The sequence below is a fragment of the Condylura cristata genome, unplaced genomic scaffold, assembly GCF_000260355.1.
Source record: "Condylura cristata isolate star-nosed mole 26May11 unplaced genomic scaffold, ConCri1.0 scaffold00027, whole genome shotgun sequence".
NCBI lineage: Eukaryota > Metazoa > Chordata > Mammalia > Eulipotyphla > Talpidae > Condylura > Condylura cristata.
Window position 1 is genome coordinate 19744576 of NW_004567128.1, and position 20410 is coordinate 19764985.

The 20410-nt window shown below is 40.4% G+C and overlaps 1 protein-coding gene across 2 annotated transcripts in view; it reads left to right on the plus strand.

Annotated features, from left to right (window-relative positions):
* The window catches only part of PRRG1 (proline rich Gla (G-carboxyglutamic acid) 1), a 99925-nt gene that overhangs the window by 34276 nt on the left and 45239 nt on the right, over positions 1–20410 (plus strand). For both annotated transcript variants that reach the window (XM_004689939.2, XM_012730218.1), the window contains exon 2: positions 11508–11558. In XM_004689939.2, the coding sequence (XP_004689996.1) occupies positions 11549–11558 (10 nt within the window). In that variant the 5' untranslated portion in view covers positions 11508–11548. The remainder of the gene's footprint in view (positions 1–11507; positions 11559–20410) is intronic.

Below are 20410 nucleotides of genomic sequence, written 5' to 3' on the forward strand. Positions count from 1 at the left end.
CAGCTGCTGTTAGGTCCAAAAGAGAATATACTGTAATCCTCTTTATATGAAATGGAAAGTACACAGAACTCATCTAGGGTAAAAGAAATGAGGCTAGTGGCCTCCTTTGTTGGGAGAGAGTAACTGGGCGGCAGGCACAGGAGCGGGGTGGGTTTGGCAGGTGGCAGCTTCTGGGGTGCTGGCAATGCTCTGTTTGTTGACGTGACACTGGTTACATAGGTGGGCTCAGCATATGGAAATTCAGAAAGGTAGAGACACAATTTGTGTACCTTATGTGTGCTTTATGTTAATAATATTCTAAAAGACTACTAAGTATGATATTTATCTACTGATGCATAACAAGTTACCCTAAAACTCAGTAGTTTAAAATAATAAACACTTATTAGCAACACAGTTTCTGGGAATCAGCAATGCAGGGGCAGCTAAACTGGGAGCTTTTGGCCCAGGGTCTCTTATGAGGGTGCCACCAGCATGTCAGCGGGCGCCTGCAGCTATGTGAAGGTTTGAGTGGGGCTGGAGAATGTTCTTCCAAGTTAGCCCAGTCACTCTCTGTTTCCCTGCTTCAGGTCTGGCACTTCTAGCCTAGGTTGCAATGACTTCCCTCCTCCATTTACCCAGGGGAGGCTGAGAGGGGGAAATAAGTGGGTAGGATTGAAGCCAGAACCTTGCTCTCATTCTTTCCTTCTATCATTTTGTCTCTTCCCAGAAGGCCTCTCTTTCCCCCCAGGTATCTAGGAAGTCAAAGTTAGGGAAAAATATTTTTTTTTCTCTTTATCTGACCCAGGCTTTTATTTCATTTGAAACAATGAGCAGAAAATGACTTAGCTGCTTCTTGTGGAGTATGTGGTAGGTTTAGAATAAAGAAGAAAAGGAAAAAAGTGAATTCTTAGGAAAAATAAAACTTGTTTTAGTATTTTTAAAATACCTTCCCACATAATTGTGCTGAATGCGATCATAAAGATATCGTTAATATAATTATGGATTTTAGGGCCTCCCTGGTGGCACAGGGGTTGAAGTGTCAGTGCTGTCTGATTATCTCAAACCACTGTGGCGTGGGTTCAATCCCCGTCCAGGGAGGTGACCCACATGGTGCAGCAGGCCTCTCCTATCTTACCTGCTGCTCCTCTCAGCAGTGTATTTCAGTGGTTCTGCTCTCTACTCTCTCTGGAGGGGAAGCTACTTTACATGTGAGGTGGAATGAATATCTGGTTTTAGATCTGTGATATTTTAGGTGGTGGCATATCCAAGGCATAGAGTTCTCTGTGGTATTTGCAGCTGTGGAAGTTGAGAAAAATTCAAGGCTAGATAGATAGATTTGTGTTTTTATTGGGGTGGAAGTGATAATTGAAACATCGATGTGGTTGAAATGATTTCTGTTAGAGAATCCAGTTGACTTCAAGTGATTTATAGGACATCTAGTTTATTTGATGTAGTTCGTGATGACTTCCTTTTATTCACCAAGGACCTACTATAGTTTTAGCATGATTTATTTAGATAGTTACACCATTATCTTTAATAATTTATTGTGTACTTGAAACATAAGTCTCACTGTCATATAAAATTAATATCCGTAACTTAAAAGTTATTAGAGAATTTTCTGTTATTGATAGTGGTGAATCTTTGTGTTTCAGTAATTATTTTCGCACTTCTGAGCTTGTATTTCTTTTGACTTGTTGATTTATAAACATTCAGGAAGCCTTTTCATTTTGTGCTGCAGGGGTTGTCAAATAATGGCCTGCTGCATGTTTTTGTGTAGTGCATGCACTAAGAGTAGCTTTGGCACTCTTAATTGACTGAAGACAATTTCATGACATAGAACAATTATATACAATTAGAATTTTAGTATCCATAAGTAAATTTTTATTATAAAAGAAGGTGCTTTGCACAGATTGGTTACTGTGACAACTTTTGTGCTATAATAGCAAGAGACTTGTAGTTACAACAGAAACCACTTGGCCTGCAAAGCTGGAATATTGACTCTCTGGTCGTCTACAGAAATAATTTGTTAACCTCTGGTATACACCAACCACTATGTGGTTGACAAACTACTAAAAGACAAGTATCAGATTGTCTTACACAATCACTTAAATAATGCCCACCCTTTCCTGCCTTTTTTCTCTTCCTTCTTGGTACATAACCACTACTTACCACCATTTAGCATGCTTAAGTAAAATAAGCACAGTTGGATCGTTACTTTCTATCTAGATTGTAGCTTTCATAAGGGCAGGGGTTTATGTCTCTTCATCTTCTTCACCTAGGCTGGCAAATAGTAGACACACCATGTTCTAGTTAGTCACAGTATTTATTGAGTTGAAGAGATGACTGTGCTGAATTAGATGCATATTACTATACCCAATCTGAGCCAAACTGGGAACAAATAAAGACAAAGTGTCCTTTTTCACTTAAATAATTTCCCTGGCTTTGCTCTCCAGATTCTAAGTATCCAAGAAACTCAGCAATATCTGACAGCACTTTGGGTGCTGTTCCTTTGTGTTTATCACTGGCAAGATGTAGAATCCACATTTATATATTACATATATATTGACTTTTAAAATAATTTGATATTTTCATAATTTATAGTTATTACTGTGATATATATTAGACATAAGTATTTCTGTCTTATATTTATACATTGAGGTTAATAGGTGTGTATTCAGTGGCACATAAGTGTATAAAGGTTATAGTTAAGAAAGTTCTTTGGAAATAGGACATTTTATGAATGAAGGGGTATTGTCTAGTGGTTTCCCACTACATTTAGAAAAAAATGCATACTTCTGCCCTCAAATAAGATCTTATATGAGTTAACCATTTGTCTCTCAATCCAGCCACTTCTCTATTGGTAGCTATGCTAAAGCCATACTGAATTTTAAATTCCTCTAAAAGTTAAAACATTACTGTGACTCTCTATGGAGCCTAAGCTCTGTTAGGGCAGGTGTCACATCTGTCTTATTCACCATCAAGTCCTTGGTGTTAGCAAAATTGCTGGGATGTCATGAGCAATGGGTAAATACTTGTTGACGACTACATTTGTGATTGAAAAGACAGTGGACTTAGTATCAACTTCTACATTAAAATCCAGGAATGGGTTCTGACTCTTTGATCTGGATGCCAGTTACAGGTGTGTTTATGAAGCCATTGAGCTGTACAGTTACATGTGAGACCTTTTGATACAAATATGGTAAGTTAAACACAACAAAGGGTTGGTATTTGACTGTGATACTGAGGTGATTGGTGGGGAAGGGAGTTGATGAGTGTCAGTGGGGGAGGAAGGAAGCCAGTGCATTGTGGCAGAGGATTGCTGGGCCGCTGGGAGATAGGCAGGGTGTACACTTGTAGAGGTTTGGACCTATAATCCCTGGAGCAGATACAAAGATGAAAACCCACTTCACCACAAGAAAACATAACCTGGGGGAAAGTAACACTCCTGCAGTGCCCCTGCTTACTAACTCTGCGAACATGAGTGAACCGATTTCTCTGAATCTTAGTTTTTATCATTTTTCAGTAGGTATTGTAGCTACCTCATAAGGTTGTTGCAACACTGGTGAGATGACATGTGAAACTGCCTTGTTATTGTAGATAGACAGCATGCATCTGTTGACTTGTAATTTTTGAATGCGTGGGAATGGAAGATGGCAGAAGCAAAGCCCCCAGAAAGCTAGCCGATAGACCAGTCTCTTCGAGAAAGCCCTTAGGTAGCTGACTAGAACTGGGGCTGTAAGAGGAGAGAATGGACTCCATCGCATCTCTAGGGTGAGCCACGGGTCTTTAGGCCCTCTTGCAAACTAGAAGAACCTTGGGGCTTGGAGAGAAGAGTAGGACAGGCAAGACTTCTAGTCAGGTGCCAGCAGTCAATATAGTGAGATGTATGAGCACAGCCATGAGAGCCAAGTTTGAAGCTTCTCTACAAATTAAAATGGAACCTGCAGTGTTTCAAAACTAATAAAGAACTTGATATAATTGAATCTCGGAGGATTGCTGGAAGAATCAACGCTGCCAGGATTAGGAGTTTCCAGGCTGTAAGTCTCACTTGAAGGCTGGCAAAAGAGGGACAAGTATGTAGAGGGGGCACAACAGAGACTCTTAGTTAGTGAATTCAGGGTACTGGTGTATGCAGCTGAAGCTGGAGGCCAGGGGGGTTGGCCCCAGGTGGGAATAACTGCCCAACAGAAGAGCACAGTGCCTGGCAAGTAAAACATTTACCAGGTATTTCAGAGTGAACCAAAGATAGGGATGAATAGTATTCCACAAAGTGTACTGCTTGTTATATACCTAGGTGGAACTTTGTAAAGGTTTTAGAACTTTCAAAGTTAGGTGTTTTTATGTGTGCTTAAAAAATAAAATATCAAAGGCCTTTTCCATATACTGTTTTGTAGGACAAGGTGGAAGTTGGATACTGAAGTAAAGCCAGTAACTTAATTGGAAGTAGCATTAAGTAACTGTAGATAATAAATACACTTAGCAAATATTATAAAGTTAATTGAGGTGATATGTAAATGACTGAAGGTTAATGTATTGATCCACAGTAAGGGCAATTTTGGCAAATATAATTTGTCCTGGATATACTTGGCTGTAGGAGCTTCCCCTACCTGTGTTATATAGGTCACTGAAACCCTCACTGGGAATAATCTAGTGCCCTGCATGAACAAGATACAAATGTAGAAGACAAGTTGGTACCTTTGAGAATTGGATAGTCTGAGAGATGAGGTATCTATGTGAGTTAGCATCTATGTTTTATATGTATGAGAGTTTAAATGAAAAAAAGATTACTTCTTGTAAAGATAATGAGGAAAGGCTTTCTACTAATGTTGAAGGATGCATGGAATTCAAGCAGGTACGAATAATGCAGAGGAAAAGAGCAGAAGGGTAGAACTGGGACAGTGGGAAGCATTTTTTAAAGGAAGGGTAGAGGCTTGTTTGGCCAAAGTGCAGTGTAATTGTTAAGGGAGTGCCTCCTGCTTGTAGAGAGCGGTTAATGCCAGGTTGGGTAAATCTAGTGAACTCTGTGCCTCAACGACTGACTAAAAGCTGGTGTCTTTTGGCTGTTGTCACTGCTTTAGAAGTAATGTTGAGCCTGGGATGGCCACCTGCCTGACAGTGCTGCTTAGAGAGGTGTAAGAACTAAACCATAAGCGCATGCATGCACAGATCCAGCTGCTGGCTGAAGGAAGAGAGCAGAGTCACAGGGGGTGAGAGTGAAAAGAGCTAACACTCCTGACAACCGGAAGCAAGGAGGCAACGTGGGGTGGGGAACTTGACGGCTAGGGCTTGGTGGGTTGGTGGTCATGGTGGGCTGTTGTGGTCAGGAGGCCTCGAACCCAACCATTGTATTTGTCTTTAAAATAAGATTCTGATCTTGGAAGTTTATTGTTGAATCACTAGGGGAGGTGGCTGACAGCCAGTATAGATGTTTGTCTTCTTGGCTTCATCTTCCCCCAGACGTGTGCTGCTTGCCTGTCTGTCCTGCCTACCATGTTGACCTGTAGAGAAGTGTCCTCTAAAAATCCTGGCCCATTCCTGACAAGCCTTTCCTTTGTGGTTCCCCTAGCACAGCTGAGATAAGCTTGATTCTTTTCAAAGATACTTTATTAAATATTAAAGCATAAACAAGAAACGAAATGCAAGAAGTCCTGCCAGATTTACCTGGCATCTGATAGCACTGTCCTGGTCAAGCCGCTCTCACTGTCAAATCTCCCTTCCCTGCCCTCTGAGATGTCTTATAGTCCAAAGTTAGCCATGCGACTCCTCCCTTTAACCCTTTCATAGCTTCTCGCGTGTAAAGGGTTGCATTTTAGTGCATTAACTTGTGGTTTTTTCTAGAGTAGCATTTTATAATTCTCTTTCCACAATGCTCATCTGACTTGCAGAGATACAGTTAAAAGTGATGTGATAACTTAGAAAGTTGAAGCACCTTCCTGTGAATCTGTATAGAGTTCAGCATTTTCCCACTTCCTCCCCAGAATAGCTTCACCCAAAGGGTCAAGGGTCGCTGGATTTCACCCTGTTTTCTGTGGTGCTGGGCTTTTGAGGAGATCCATCTGGGCTGCTGCGAGGAGAAATCCTGTGGGTGGATTTTAGCTCTCTACTTTAATTCGGCTTGAACAGGCCTTCCAAAATCCATTTTATATATTGGTGTTCTGCATGAGATTTTTGGAGGATGGTCTGCAGCTTAAAGTAAAAGGTGGGGTGGTGAGAAATGATGGCTTTGGCTTTCTAAAGTTCCTTCTGGCTCCAAAATTCTCTGAAAATCCAGCCCCTTTGACTTCTTTCTTGACGTACTTTGTTTATTTGTTCCAGTCAATTGTTATTTTGTTAGAAAATAATGTAATTTCAGAGCTGTAAGAAGTTTTCGCAGTTACCCTGTTTCCCAAACTGAGTTCCAGACAGGACTCCTGAGCCTTCCTGATCCCTATGGAAGGGTTCATGTCTTACTTGCATGGAGAGGCCCTATATTCTATCACAAGGTTGTTAGCATTTTAAAGACTCTGAAAAGTCATAGAATAAAGAAATCTGTTGAAGAAAACATTACCTACATACATTTGATCAGGGCCCTGAGTTTGAATAACCCACCTTTTAAGAGTCCGTGTTTTGATATGTGGAAGCTTTTTAGTCCGATGTGGCCCCACTTGTAAATGCTTTTATTGTTTTGGTGTCATATTCAAAAAATCATTACCAAAACCCCATTGACAAAGGTTTTTTTTTTTTTGAGATTTATTTATGCATAAAAGGACTGGGATACAGGCCAGAGGTGCAGGTGTTGAGAGCATTCACCAAGACAGAGTAGGGAGCAGAACAGGCAGATTGATGAAGTACACTGCTGAGGGGAGCAGCGGGCAAGACGAGAGGTCTGCTGAGACATGTGGGTCACCTCCCTGGCCAGGAATTGAACTCAGGGATCGAACTCCGGCTGCTGTGGCTGTGGATAGCTTCATAGGGCTGCGCTTCAACCTGTTGCGCCACCAGAGAGGGCTCTGTTTTCTGTTAGGACTTTATGACTTCAGGTTTTACATTTCAGTGTTTGAGTTACTTTTTGTCAGTGGTTTAAGGTTCAGTTTTTTTTTTCTTTTGCATGTGAATATGTCTACTTACCCCAGTAGGATTTATTGAAGAGACTCTTCCCCTCTCCCACTGAGTATTATCGGTTCCCTTGTCAAATATTAGTTGCATTTTATATGCATGAAATTTTGTTCATAGTTCTGGAGTCTGTTCCTTTGGTCTGTTTGTCCATTTTCAATGCCAGACATGCCATTTTGATTTACTCTAGCTTGTGGCATAGTTTGAAGTCAGGAAGTATAATGCTTTCAGTTTGTTGTTAAGAGTGCATTGGGTGCATGAATACTTAGTTATGTCCTCTTGATAAATTAGCTATTTCTAGTATATATAAAAATACTCTTTGTCCATTATGACCGTTTTAGCTTAAAATATGCAATCATGCATTGTTTACTGACCAGGATATGTCTGAGAAATGCATCATTAGGTGTTTTTCTCATTGCATAAACATTATAGTATGTGAATATTATGCAAATCTACATGGTGTAATCTTTACTACATACATTGGCTATAATATTGTATAGCCACTGGTGCCATGATTATTATATGCAGTTCCGTTTTTTTTAATTTGTGCAGTTCATTTTTTACTAAAATATCTCAAGTGACAGACAACTGTATTTTTGTCTGCGATAAGTATACCTGCCCCTGTGTTCTTTTCATTAGCATTTGATTGAAATATCTATTTCCATCTCTCCATTCTGTGTTCTTAAAACACAAAACAAAACATTTATTTATTCATGCAAGAGCTGGAGTGTAGGCCAGAGGTAAAAGGGGGTGGATAATGGATTCACTAGAGACAGGGTTGGGAGCAGAACAGGCAAAGTTACTGAAATACACTCCTGAGGGAACAGGTCTGTGGTGCCAGGTGGGTCAGCTCCCTGCCTGGGGATCTCACTCCTGCTGCAGTGGTTGCAGATAGCTTCACAGTGCTGAGAGTTAAACCCTTGTGCCACCAGGGAGGCCCCATTCTGTATTCTTCAACTGAGTCTAAGTAGCATATTGTTGAGATCTTGGTTTTTACCCACTGAGCCATTCTTTCTTTTGATTGGAATTTTTAATCCATTTTCTTTGAGGTACAACAGGTCTTCAAATAATGTTTCATTATAATGTTGATGAGAAAAATAAATTGATTCCCAGTTAGGGCCACTGTCCTGTGGAGTTTTTATATATTTTTTTTCCATGCCTGTTTTGAGGTGTCTCTGGGTATTCCACTTTCTTCCCACATCTGCAACTTGTGCATGTTAGGTTCACTGACATGTCTAAATCATCCCAGTATGATGCACCCTGTCCTGGAATTCCTGTCCAGACTTCCCAAACTTAAGCCCTGAGCTGCTGGGATAAGACTACTGCTTATTTCACGGAATTGGAATAAGCGGTTTGGAATGAATGAAAACATTTTATTGTTTAATATTAGAAGTGCATTAGGTCATGACTTTGAAATTTGGTGGTGTTCTTGTGGCCAAAAATATGCCATAAAAACTTAACTCCTGTTCATGTCAAGTAGCCTCAGATAAAGTTGGCTTCCTTATACATTGTTTCACTTGAAGTCACAATTCCCAAGAATCTATTAATGACATTTTGGACTTCATGTGACTTTTAAAAAAAAAAATGTGTTTATGTATACAAGAACTGGGATACAGGCCAGAGGTATGGGGATGAGAGGATTCACCAGAGACAGAGTAGGGAGTAGAACAGGTGGATCTCCTGGAATACACTACTGAGGAGTGTAGTGAGTGGGACAGGAGATTTCTGCTGTGCCACATGGGTCACCTCCCTGGCCAGGGATTGAACTCGTGCTGCAGTGGCTGGGAATAGCTGCAGTGCTGCTACTTAACCCCTTGTGCCACCAGGCAGGGCCACCTTAATATAATTTTTGATAAAGTAAGGACTTACTATTGCAATTTTCATCTATTGAATGCTTCAGTCATATTCTTCTACTCTAAAATTTCTGGGTTTGGATGGTTTTCATTTATTTGTTAAATGTCTTTTTGTTCATGCACTGTGTTCCTAATTTCATCTAACTGACTGCATTTTCTTTGTTCACAAAAATCCTTTAAGAAGATTATTCTGATTTTTTTTTTTTTTTCAGAAGGTTCATAGACCTTCATTTTTAGGGTCATCTATTAGAGCTTTGTTAGTTTCTTCTGGAAATGTCATGTTTCCCTGTTGATTTATGTTCCTTGCTTCCTTGCATTGTACTGTGGATTTACTCCTGTCCATCTGTTCAAGCAGTTACCCTTTCCAGAATTTATAGGTTCACTTTAGCAGGAAAGACTTTGACCAGCCAGTTCAGTTTGAAGTACCGGGCAGGTCAGCTAAGTAGTTTCCGTGGGAGAGTAGGGCTTGTTATTGGGATCTCTCATTGGGTCAGACCAATGTCTATACCTAGAGGTTGGGTGGATACTGTTGCGTGAACTCCATGCTTGCATGAACCTGTTGAGTAGACTCCATGTTCATGCAGGACCACTGGAAGACTCTCTCCCTACTTGGGCAGGGGTGCTGGCTGTGCTTTCCAGGCAAATGGGGTCACTAGCCTTGGTCTGCTGTCACCTTTGATTAGGCAAAATTCCAAGCTGTGTTTCCTGCCAGTTCAACCTATACCGCAGGCTGAACTTGGGGATTGATCGAGGCTATGGGTTTGGCATCCGTGGAGTTGAGTAGAGCTGCTTGCACCTCATGATCACTGTTGGGCGGGGTCAGTAGCTGAACTTTCTTGGCCCATGGGGTCACAGACTATGTTCCTTTATTGGGCGGGGTTACAGCCTGGGCTTCCTGCCTTGGCAAGATTGCAGGGTGTGTTCAGACTGGGCTCCCCAGCTTGTGGGGATTGTAGGCTGAACTCCATAGCTGGATGGAATCATACATAGGTGGGGCTGTGCATCTGGCATGTGGAGTTGACTGGCCTCTGTATTGTTCTGGGTCACTGATTAGGTTCCCCAGTTATGTGGGTTCTGCAGCTGTGCTGAACCGCTCGGCAAGGGTGCTGACTTGGCAGCCCAATGGGGCTGTGGGCTGGGCAGTCCAGCTGCCCTAGTTCTCTGGCTCAGCACTTAGGTGAGACTGGGTCTTTGTTTCTCTCCCTGGGCAGGGTGGCAGAACGGGCTTCACTGCCAGTATATGACCCACTGACCCTGTCTCCAAATTACACAGAACTACCAGCTCAGCTGTCTACCAAAGGGGGTCACTGGCTCAGCATAGCTGGGCTGTCTGCTGAGGTGCTGTGGCAAGCAGGAATACCTCCTGCCAAGGCCTGAACGCTCTGTGCTCTAAGTCTTGCCCCCTTACTCTATCACTCTGATCCTCGTCAAGTCCTGAAGATAATTTCAGTGACCCCCGTGAGGCAAAACCTGAGTGGACCTCCTGAAAGTGTTCCGCATGCTGGGGGAGCTTGATGTCCAGCTTGGATTCTTCTTCATTATTGAAACCTGGGACCTAGAGGGCCCCTCTCAGGGTGGCAGTGTGCCAGTACACAGGGGCACGATGAGTCTGGAATATATCCTGCCCCCCCCCCTTCAAGAGTCATCCTTCTTGGCCCCTGTTGTCCAGTGATGTGCTTCAGCCCTAATCCCAGGCTTGAGGGTTTCTTTGCCATGGTGTCTTTTCTGTAGATAGCTACTAGTTGGTCTTCTTGTGAGGGGAACTAAAGTCAGGAATGGTCTGTGTGATGACAGCACGGTCTTCCCTTTATGCTTAACTTCAAAGGTTAAACATTTCCTCAACCAACTGACAGGTTATGTCTTACAATTTTACATTTCTGGGAATGTGGGAGGTGAAAAGTAAATGTGGGGTAGCTCTATGACTGAACCCTGTAAGAAAATGCAGCATTATGGTATGAGTTAACTTCTGTTTATGTTGCTCTTTTGTGTAGGCTGAATTTGCAATACATTTTATTTTTCCCTCCAAGGTTTCTATTACTGGTTCACAGCTACTGACTCATCCTGTTCATTGATAGTAACTCTGTGAGCTACTTTGCCTTGGGTGATTTGATTTAGAGTACTGCTGTTTAACACCTTTCGGGAAAATGTTAGCACTGAAAGGGATACTAACTTTGCCACAGAATGATACTGAAGAGAAATCAGGGATGGGCAAACTAATATATTAGCCTGGTTGTTAAAAGTAGACCTTCCTTAGTGGTTTTTGCCCACCATTTTTTGTTGATAACATTGCTTTCCTCCCAAGATAAGCCTGTGACAAATTTGATTTCTATTTGGCAAGGGCAGAAAGGAATGCCGGACAAAGTCATAGTATCTTGATAGAGACCTTGCTTCCAGAATCCTGTGATTCTGTCCTCTGAGGTTAGGTCACTGTTGGTGATGGAGACAGTGTTTATGTAAGGGGGGGCAACATTTGAATGCAATGCAATGAAATGCTTGTGTTGACTGCATCAGCTTTAATGGAATTTATTTGATGGAGATTCAACCTCTGAATCTGACTGTGTTGTGTGCTATGTTTTAATGCAGAGAATCATCATCCGGGGACCTGCTGCAGATCACAAGAAAACATGGGGAGGAGTAAGTTTCCTTTCACTTTTGAATAATTTAGACCCTCTCCATATTAATCCACTGCATTCAAGAAATAAGATGTGCAGTTCAATTTTTTTTTTTTTTTACATCACTGTTCATTTCTATACAATGTGTGCTTTCTCCTCTCAGGTGTCATCCCCATGAAATTCCCACCACCAAGTCACCGGTGTACCATCACCACAGTCCTTTATGCTCTTCCCACCCTGTTTTGATCCCTCATCCTCCTCTCCTGAAGAATGTCTCTAATTTATAGTTGCCTGTTGATTTTGATTTTCATTTATTGTATTTACTTTTTTTCCAAGATCCTTTATTTAGTTCTCCTACATTCCTCCGATAAGTGAAACCACCCAGTAGTTCTTTTTCCTTCTGGCTTATTTCATTGAACATAATCCCTTCCAGCTCCATCCATGTTGTTGTGAATGGCAGGAGTTTAACTTTTTTGATTGCTGATTATTATTCCATTGTATATATATATACCTCTTCTTGATCACTGTTCTATTGGGGCATTTGGGTTGTTTCCATGGCTTACCTAATGTAAAAAGTACTGCAATAAACATAGAGATAGAAGTGTCCAAAAAATATTTTTGTGTCCTTTGGGTGGATTTCTAGGAGTGGAATTGCTGATCATATAAAAGTGGCTCAATGTTTTAGTAGTTTGAGGAACCTCCACACAGCCTTCCATAGTGGTTGAACCAGTTTGCATTCCCACTAGCAGTGTAGGAAAGTTTCTTTTTCTCCACATCCTTGCCAGCATTTGTTGTATTTCTGGTTAATGTCAGAAAGGTTTTATCTAAGGTGAGATGTGCACAGAAAGACCAGACCATATGTTGCACACTAACAAAGGTCTTTCCTCTCCCCCTCCCAGCCCTTTTCTGAATATCTCCCTGTATAAGGAGACAATACTCAAATTTGATTCAGTATAGACTTATCTTAATTCCAGCTTCTTTACAACTCTTAGCAAAGTTACTGATTTGCTTCCAGTGGTATCTAAGCCTTAGTAATAATAGTACAAGCTAAATAAATGATTCTACAACACAGCCAATAACAGTAGTAAAAATTGCAAATGTGAAATTGATGTGTAAATGGTTTTGGCTTCTCTTAATTGGTATGTCTGACCTTAACGACCATTAGGTGAATTCCTGTTATTTTTTCCGTTCTCATAAACCTGTGAGTAGCAGACTATAGGCAAATCTAAGGTCATTTCTTGATAATATTAACCATCCACTGCAGTGACTTTCTAAATAATCTTAATTGATGAAGACCTTCAAATCAATTGTTGCGTAAAGGATATCAGAGGGAGATTTGGTGTGCTGGATAATGTGGTGCAAAGCGGAGTTACAAGGCTTGAATGCAGTCTCAGTGTCTGTTACCTTGATCAAGTCTTACAGCTCCCCTAAACTTGTTTGTTCATGTCTGAGGTAGAATTAATCCTTTCTGCACTTACAGCCTCAGGAAGTTTTGATTCACATAATGTGGTAATACACATGAAAGCACTTTCAGAGCTCTGTAAAGTATAATGGAAGAGAGTAGTGTTGTCTGCTCACTGCTGCCCTTACTGGAGAAGTGTATGTTCATTTGTTCTGCTTTTAACAGTTCAAAGGAAGTTATTTGATCAGATGCTTTGTTGGCAGCAGGGCAGGGGTTAGTGCTGTGCGAATGACAGACAACACCTCCCGGGCCCCGGGTCCTGGACAACTCATGTGCCCACCCTGGGGTGGGCTCTGGTAGGCAGCCGTTCTGATTATGACTCAATCATAGCAAATTTCTTCCTGGAACCTTCTTGGGTCTTATTTGGCCTGTTTTCTCCCCTGGAAATTGATTTGACACAGAGATTTCAGCTCCTTTCCAACATTCAGAAGAGATACCAATCTCTGGTAATTTAGACACTTTTAAAAAATGGTCAGCGCTCAAGGACATACCATATCCTAACTTTGCTATTAATAGAAGCTTTCAGAGTAACTTAGCGAGGCTTGGTTGTCACCTTGGTAGACTTGGAGAATATTCTGATTAGTGGATTTCATCATGGCCAGGTGGGAAAGCAAGCTGAGCTGAGGCAGGCCACGCATTTCTTCTTGTTTCTGCTCTTTGCAGAACGATCATTGGCTCATCAGTGAGGTCACCATTAGGTGCTTACTTTAAAAGGTGCTTAATCAATTATTGTTTTAATAATCAGGCATTTAGTAAGATCCTTGCTAAAGAACTAGGCTTGCTAATGTTATCTGCAAAGATGGGTGCATTTCCCTCCTGGAGACAAGGAAGTATTTCCAAAAATGTTACTTTACAAATTCACGGAAGTTTGTAATAGCAGCAATTTGGCCATTAATTTGTGTTGACCACTAAAAGGCATCCTTCACATCCTTAATGTCAAAAAAAGATGCTATCCTTTATTGTCAAAGCTTTGCTTATTTAGCCTAATTACACTTGTTAATTGCTGATAATGTTAGTGGGGAAAAAAGCTGCTACTGTCTGCTCATTTTTTTTTTCTTTTCTGGTGATGTACAATGAAGTTTTTACTGGATTTGGCAAAGTTTCTCACATACACAGCTCAGGGTGTCATACAAAGGGACAGCAGAGGAAACTGTCACCACGACATCACACTAGCCTTACTAATTAAAGAGCTATATGCAAACAGAGCACAGATAAAAAAACCATTTAGATTAAGTAAAAAATTAAAATTGAGGTAACTCTCTTTTAGTCTTCTGTGCTACTGGGTGAAGAGTGTATATGTAAATAAATGTGTGTTAAAAGAATCTGTTATTTGTGTGGTATGAAAGAATTTTAAAGTTAAAAATGGGGGGATGAGAACAAGGTATTTAATTACTTATTAGGTCATGTCCATGTATGTGGTATTGAAATCCCATTTATGTGTGTGAGTCCTGAGCCAGGCCTTAGTAATTAGAACTGCTAAAAGTACATAATTATTTGAAATATAACAGGTATAGGTCATGGCCGTTTCACCTGCTTTATCTCATTTGCGTTGTAAGAGAACCCTGTGATGTGAACAGGATTATTATCTTCATTTCATATATTATAAAACTGAGGCGTCATGAAAGTTTGAGCTGAGGTCTACAGCCCGTCAGTGAGGAGCCCAAATGCAGATGTAGGTGTCCTTCCGTCCTACTCTTCTTTCCACCCAGTATCCATGTTCTGAACACCCCAGTGATCAGTGGTGTATAAAGTTGACTAAACACATAGGAGCTCTCTGCTGTCGTGAAAGGTCAGAAGAAAATATTTTCTTAGACCTGCGATGATGTGCAGATATTTCTCGTAGTGTGGGGGACTAGGCAGATAGGCAGAGGAAAATGACTCAGCATTCCTCACCACTTACGGTGACAGCTAAATCACAAGTGCCTCAGATAACAGAGCACCCTGAGCATCCAATCCTCTGACAGGGGCAGCCATGAGTCATGGCAGCAGGGCCCAAGGCTGAGCGCGGATTAACGCTGGGGGAGTAGATAAGAGTAGATAATTCAACTAGGAAGCTTGCTGCATACAGCCCACGTTGGGGAGCGCCTAAAAGAAGGGGCTGTGGACTCTGTTTGCCGGACCTATGTGAACGTCACCATTCTTGATCTTTGAGCTTTCTCTTAGTACATCACAGAGCAACAGAGTAGTATGAAGACAAGAGAAAACGCTGTCACACACACACACACACACACACACACACACACCTACACACAACAGCAAAGCAGCATGTATAAATAAAATTTTAAGAGAATAATTTTCACAGAGAATAAGAATTTTACAAATTGCATATAGAAGCTATCAAAATGAGATGTATGTAATGTTTCAGTGCTTATCTCTAATCATTTCAACGAGAAGTTAAAAATGTATTCTTTTCACCACCAACCCTCCCTCCCTCTCCCCACCCCACCTCCACTCCCCACACCAGCAGCTGATATATTCGTGACAAAATGACAAGTCTTGGTTCACCACAAGACAATTTCTTGGGAGTTTTCTTGCTAAGAAAGTTAAACCAAAGTAACACCTGGAACTAGGACTGTAGAATGGAGGCTCTTAGGTGGGGAGGGAAGTGATTGGAAATAAAGGTGGGAGGGAGGGGCCCAGGGGCGATGACACACGCCTGTGATGTGTGAACCTGTTCACCAGCATCACACAGTATGGCAAAGCAGTGTTACCTCAATAAAAGGAAAACATTTTTTTGCCAGTAATAAAAAATTGGAATTGTTTATAAAACTGAGTCAAATTTGAGTGTTATATTACATCTGTTTTCCATGTGAATTTTTTCCTATGTGAGAAGACACTTAACACGTGTACTCAGTGGTACAGCAGCAATTTGTGGTGTTGCGAACCTAATTATGCAATTATGGAAGACTCGTTTCATTGTCTTTACATTACGAACAGAGCTTCTGGAGGAAATTCATATTGTATCAATACTAGGAAACCATGGATACTCCTGCTCAAAATAATATTTAGCCAGGACTCTTTGGAAGATTAATTTTGCTTTGTCATATAGAAAGTGATATCTGAAGTGGCTGAATGACAGCAGGCAGAATAGTGGTGTTGAATAATTATAATAAAAATCTGAAGATGACTTGGCATTTTCTGTTTCCCCTCATCCAGTGCTTAGTCCTTGGAAGTAGCTTTTAGATGTATAAAATCTTAATCTGAAAGCTTAGTTCCCATCTTCGTTTTCCAGGGTTAGTAGTATAGTCACGTACCTTTGATTTTTAGTACAGTGAACACAGTCTCGCTGTAGAGAAACAGTAGCAGTGTACAGCCAGTGCGTCTTTGCCTTTTAGTAAAGCATAGTGTCATCCCTTTGGGTCTCTGGATGTATGTGGCTCCTTTAGTCCAAGGAGACTAAACACATCCCCAACCTACCAGGACTTTCTGGAAGGCGCAATGGCTCCCAGCTATGGAATGTCCCTTTCTTTGATTCACTGTGGAAGCTACTGGTCAGACCAATCCTAACTTTTTTGTTTTTTTTAATTTTGAATTTATTTTTTAATTGTGGTAACATTGACTTATAGTTAGTATTGGGGGAGTGTAGATTTTCCTCACACCCTCATGAGCCTAAACTTGACTTTTGATCTTGTGATTCCCAGGAACGAACACTGGAACTGATAGTCCTTGCGAAATGACTGTCATAGTGTAATAACTGATTTTATTTGACAACACCCTGGTTTATATAGTTCAAGTGAAAGCACACATTTAAACACAATTAACTGTTTTATATTCTGGTCTATATTAAATTTGAGTCTTTTTATTAGAGTGGCTTATCCATGCCTCTGTGGTCTAGCTGATGTCACCATTTTATCAAAACCCTTATCTTCATAATTCTATGATAGTAATTCAAATCTGCTTGGGGCTGACAACAGCCATTATTTTTTCCTGGGAAGTCTTTCCCACCAGAACAAAAAGAATGAGCTAACTATTTAAGGGCCAGCCTCTTTAAAACAAAACAAAACATTATAGTGCCCGATATTTCCTGTTTTTGACAATCCTCTCTGCCTTTTAACTATCACTTTGGCACATAAAGTTCAGTATGGTTTCTCAGCCTCAGGCTTTCTAAAGTGGTTCCCAGAGGAAAGAGTGGGCATTTGTTCCCCTTCATATAGAGCAAGTGAAAGCTTAATTTCTATTGTCATTTCTAGAGCAAATTAACATATAACAATATTGCTTTCACCAGTGAAAAGTTATTCCTGAAATGTGCTGATTAACCAGGTACTAATTTGTCAACAATACGCCACTTCTTAAATCCATTATGTTGCGTTGTAGTATGCAGGAAAAGATACTGGAGTGCTAGCTGAATAGCACCTCTGGAATGTAGCTCTTTGGTTAAATGGAGTATGTGTTCTGTGAACACAATTATCCTTGCCTAGACACTAGATTGCAGCTATCACATAGATAGATATCATATTGTCTGTGTTGAGTGTGCAGCACCCTTTTGAGGTTACCATAACATAGTCACGTGTTTCAAACTAGGTTTCTTATTTGGTGGATTCTATTTTCTTCCCATTAAATGGTGCTATTGGTTATAGCTATTTCCATTTGGGACAGAAGTGTATTTAGTATAGAGAGAATCCATAAGCTAAAAAGAAAAGTTGGGCCCTCTCTGGTGCCTCAAGTAGTTGAAGCACAGCATTATGAAGCTATCCACAGTCCATGCAGCACGAGTTCAATCCATAGCCAGGTGACCCACATGGTGAAGCAGACCTCTCCTGTCCTGCTCACTGCTCCCCTCAGCACTGTATTTCACTAAATACACCTTTTCTGGTCCCCACTCTGTCTCTGGTGAATCCTCTCATCCACCTGCATCTCTGACCTGTACCCCAGTTCTTGTGTGCATAAATAACTTTTTAAAAAATAAAAAAAAATGTTTATAACAATTATAAACACTATGACTACTTTGATATTCTTTTGGATATCATTAAAGAGAAATACCCATCTCTGGAATTTTCCCATTGTGATGCTTCTTCCTGACTGTATACTTAAGTGCAAATTTGACCATTTGCTGATTCCATATAGGTTTGGTTCTTATAGGTAAAGTGTTGTCCCTAGTAAATATAAATATTGTGCCAGGGTGTTATTCCTCAATTGTATATTTGCTAGTAATGTGATTGCTGCCTTCTACCATTTCATGAAAAATTCTTCTTGACAATGAGTTATAAATCATAAAAGCCTTCAAAGAAAATTCAGCCTTCTACCTGACTTTCTGGGAGAATGTGTTACACCATTTCTCTCCACCTCGTTTTTCATTACAAAACGTATATTCATGAGACAGGACATCTGAATAGATGATCTAAAACCGGCGTTTAGAAAACCATATTGGGTTAGTTAGAGCTGCTCGGAGAGCCACATTTTTTTTTAAACACTACTGACTACACAGATGCACATTACCTCTTTTGTCTTCTCTCATAGAAATCCATTTCTAGCGTTTTATCCATACTTATTCCTGGAAACCTGTCTGCCATCATCTGGCATTTCATTGCATGCTTCCAGTAGCACAAAGATACATTTTTAAAAATGTTTTAGGTAGTGATCTTAACCACCACATTATCTTTAAGAAGCAAGTTCAGGATATTAAAGATATTAATAGCAATTATCTCTTCTCTCAAACCCTTAAGACTTTCTATTGTTACTTAGCCCTGTAACTTCAAGTTGCCTTTTAAATATCTGCCTTCTTGAATGGGTTTCAGCCATAATTCGTGTGTAAGCATCTACTCCGTGCCATTCTCACTAAAACACAAGTTTCTGACAACCTGGTTGGGCACCTGAGCACCACCATACAGCAGGTTCTGAAATATAAGCCTACCTGCTATGAAAAAGTTCATCTTTCATTTCCATAAGTAGATTGCATTGGTGAAATAAATTTGGAAGTATTCTGTTTTACCCCCTTCCTAAGTACTTAGTGAGTCAAATAGCATCTTTTCATTTGCATAATTTTGTTTTTCAGTAAGTGAAATGTCATTTCAGATTGTGATGTTTGTTTTCCCAGAGAAAGTTATTTCCATCAGTCTATGGTAAGAAATAGCTGTTTAACAGCTACTGCAGTAGCAAAAAGACCTGAAGGCATTGTATGCATGCTCAGCTGAGTAAAGAATTATATAAAAAACACTTAAAAGCAAAAAAAAAAAAAAATCCAGGAATTGTGAGTGTGCCACTTTATAAGGTGTTAAAAGGTGCTTTGTTGTTTTGGTTTTGGTTTTCTGAGTACAAGATCGGATGGGGAAGATGTGTGTTGTTGATTTTCTTGTTTAAGTTTTGTTGTTGGCCTGGGCGGGTGATGATTGGCCATTGTAGTGTATTCAGATCCCAAAGGATTTGGATATGATGTACTATTCTCCCTTATTCTTTTCATTGATAAATCTTGGTACAGTTGAAACAGAAAGGACCTGAGAAATTATACACAACACCTTAGCTTCACAAATTAGGAGATCGGCCCAGATACATTTAAGCAACAAATACAGAACCATGTAGCCCCATGGAGCCTCAAAGCAGAACATGGATCTGCATGTCCTGATAGAAATTCAGGGCCTCTCCACCATCTCACTATTTTTTTTCTGCTCCTGCAGTTTCATTGGCCTTGCTCTAGGGTTGGCAAAGAGGTAAATGGATATTGGCTTTCTTTGACTTCAACAGACTTCCTGTGACAAATGGAATTCTCATATAAGACTGTAGCAGTCTTCTGTGAGAAATTCACAGCTAAATAACATACCAGAGATTTATTCAGAAAGAAAAATAACTTGTTGCTTAGTATGTGGATTCCAAGTCAGCCAGCATTTGCTCAACACCACCTAGGAACACACTTTCCATTTGAATGGACATAGTTGCAGATGGTGGATGTATACCTTTTAAATAAGTGCTAAGCAACATACTCTAAACTATTTTGTCTGGAATTCATTCAAAATAAGTCCTATATTTTTTTCTCTTAAAGAATATCCTAAACACCATTATGGTCCTCTTATGGTGGCTCAGAATCATTAATGCATATAATCATTGGTGCCTACAGCTTTTGGGCATGTTAATGTAACAGAGCTAGAGGCTTCTCAGAATAGCTTCTGAAGGGCCTTCTTTTCTTGCTTGCCTTCAGAGCAGTCAGTTTTCACTTCCTATTGCTGTCGGTGTGTTGATCTAGTTCAGTCCATCATTGTACCTTCTACTTTCCAGCTTCAGTGTCCAGTGAGGCCTACAAGTCTCACAGTCAGATTTGTGTATGTGGACTGAATAATACTATTCTTGATCAAAGAGAATCGGGCCTCCCCTGAGGTAAAACATAAGTGGTGTTGCGTGGTCTGGGTCATCTCCTGTTCTAAGTTCAAGAGACTGTGTTTATTTTTTTGAGGGACTTTTGTTAAATGATTAATTAATAAACA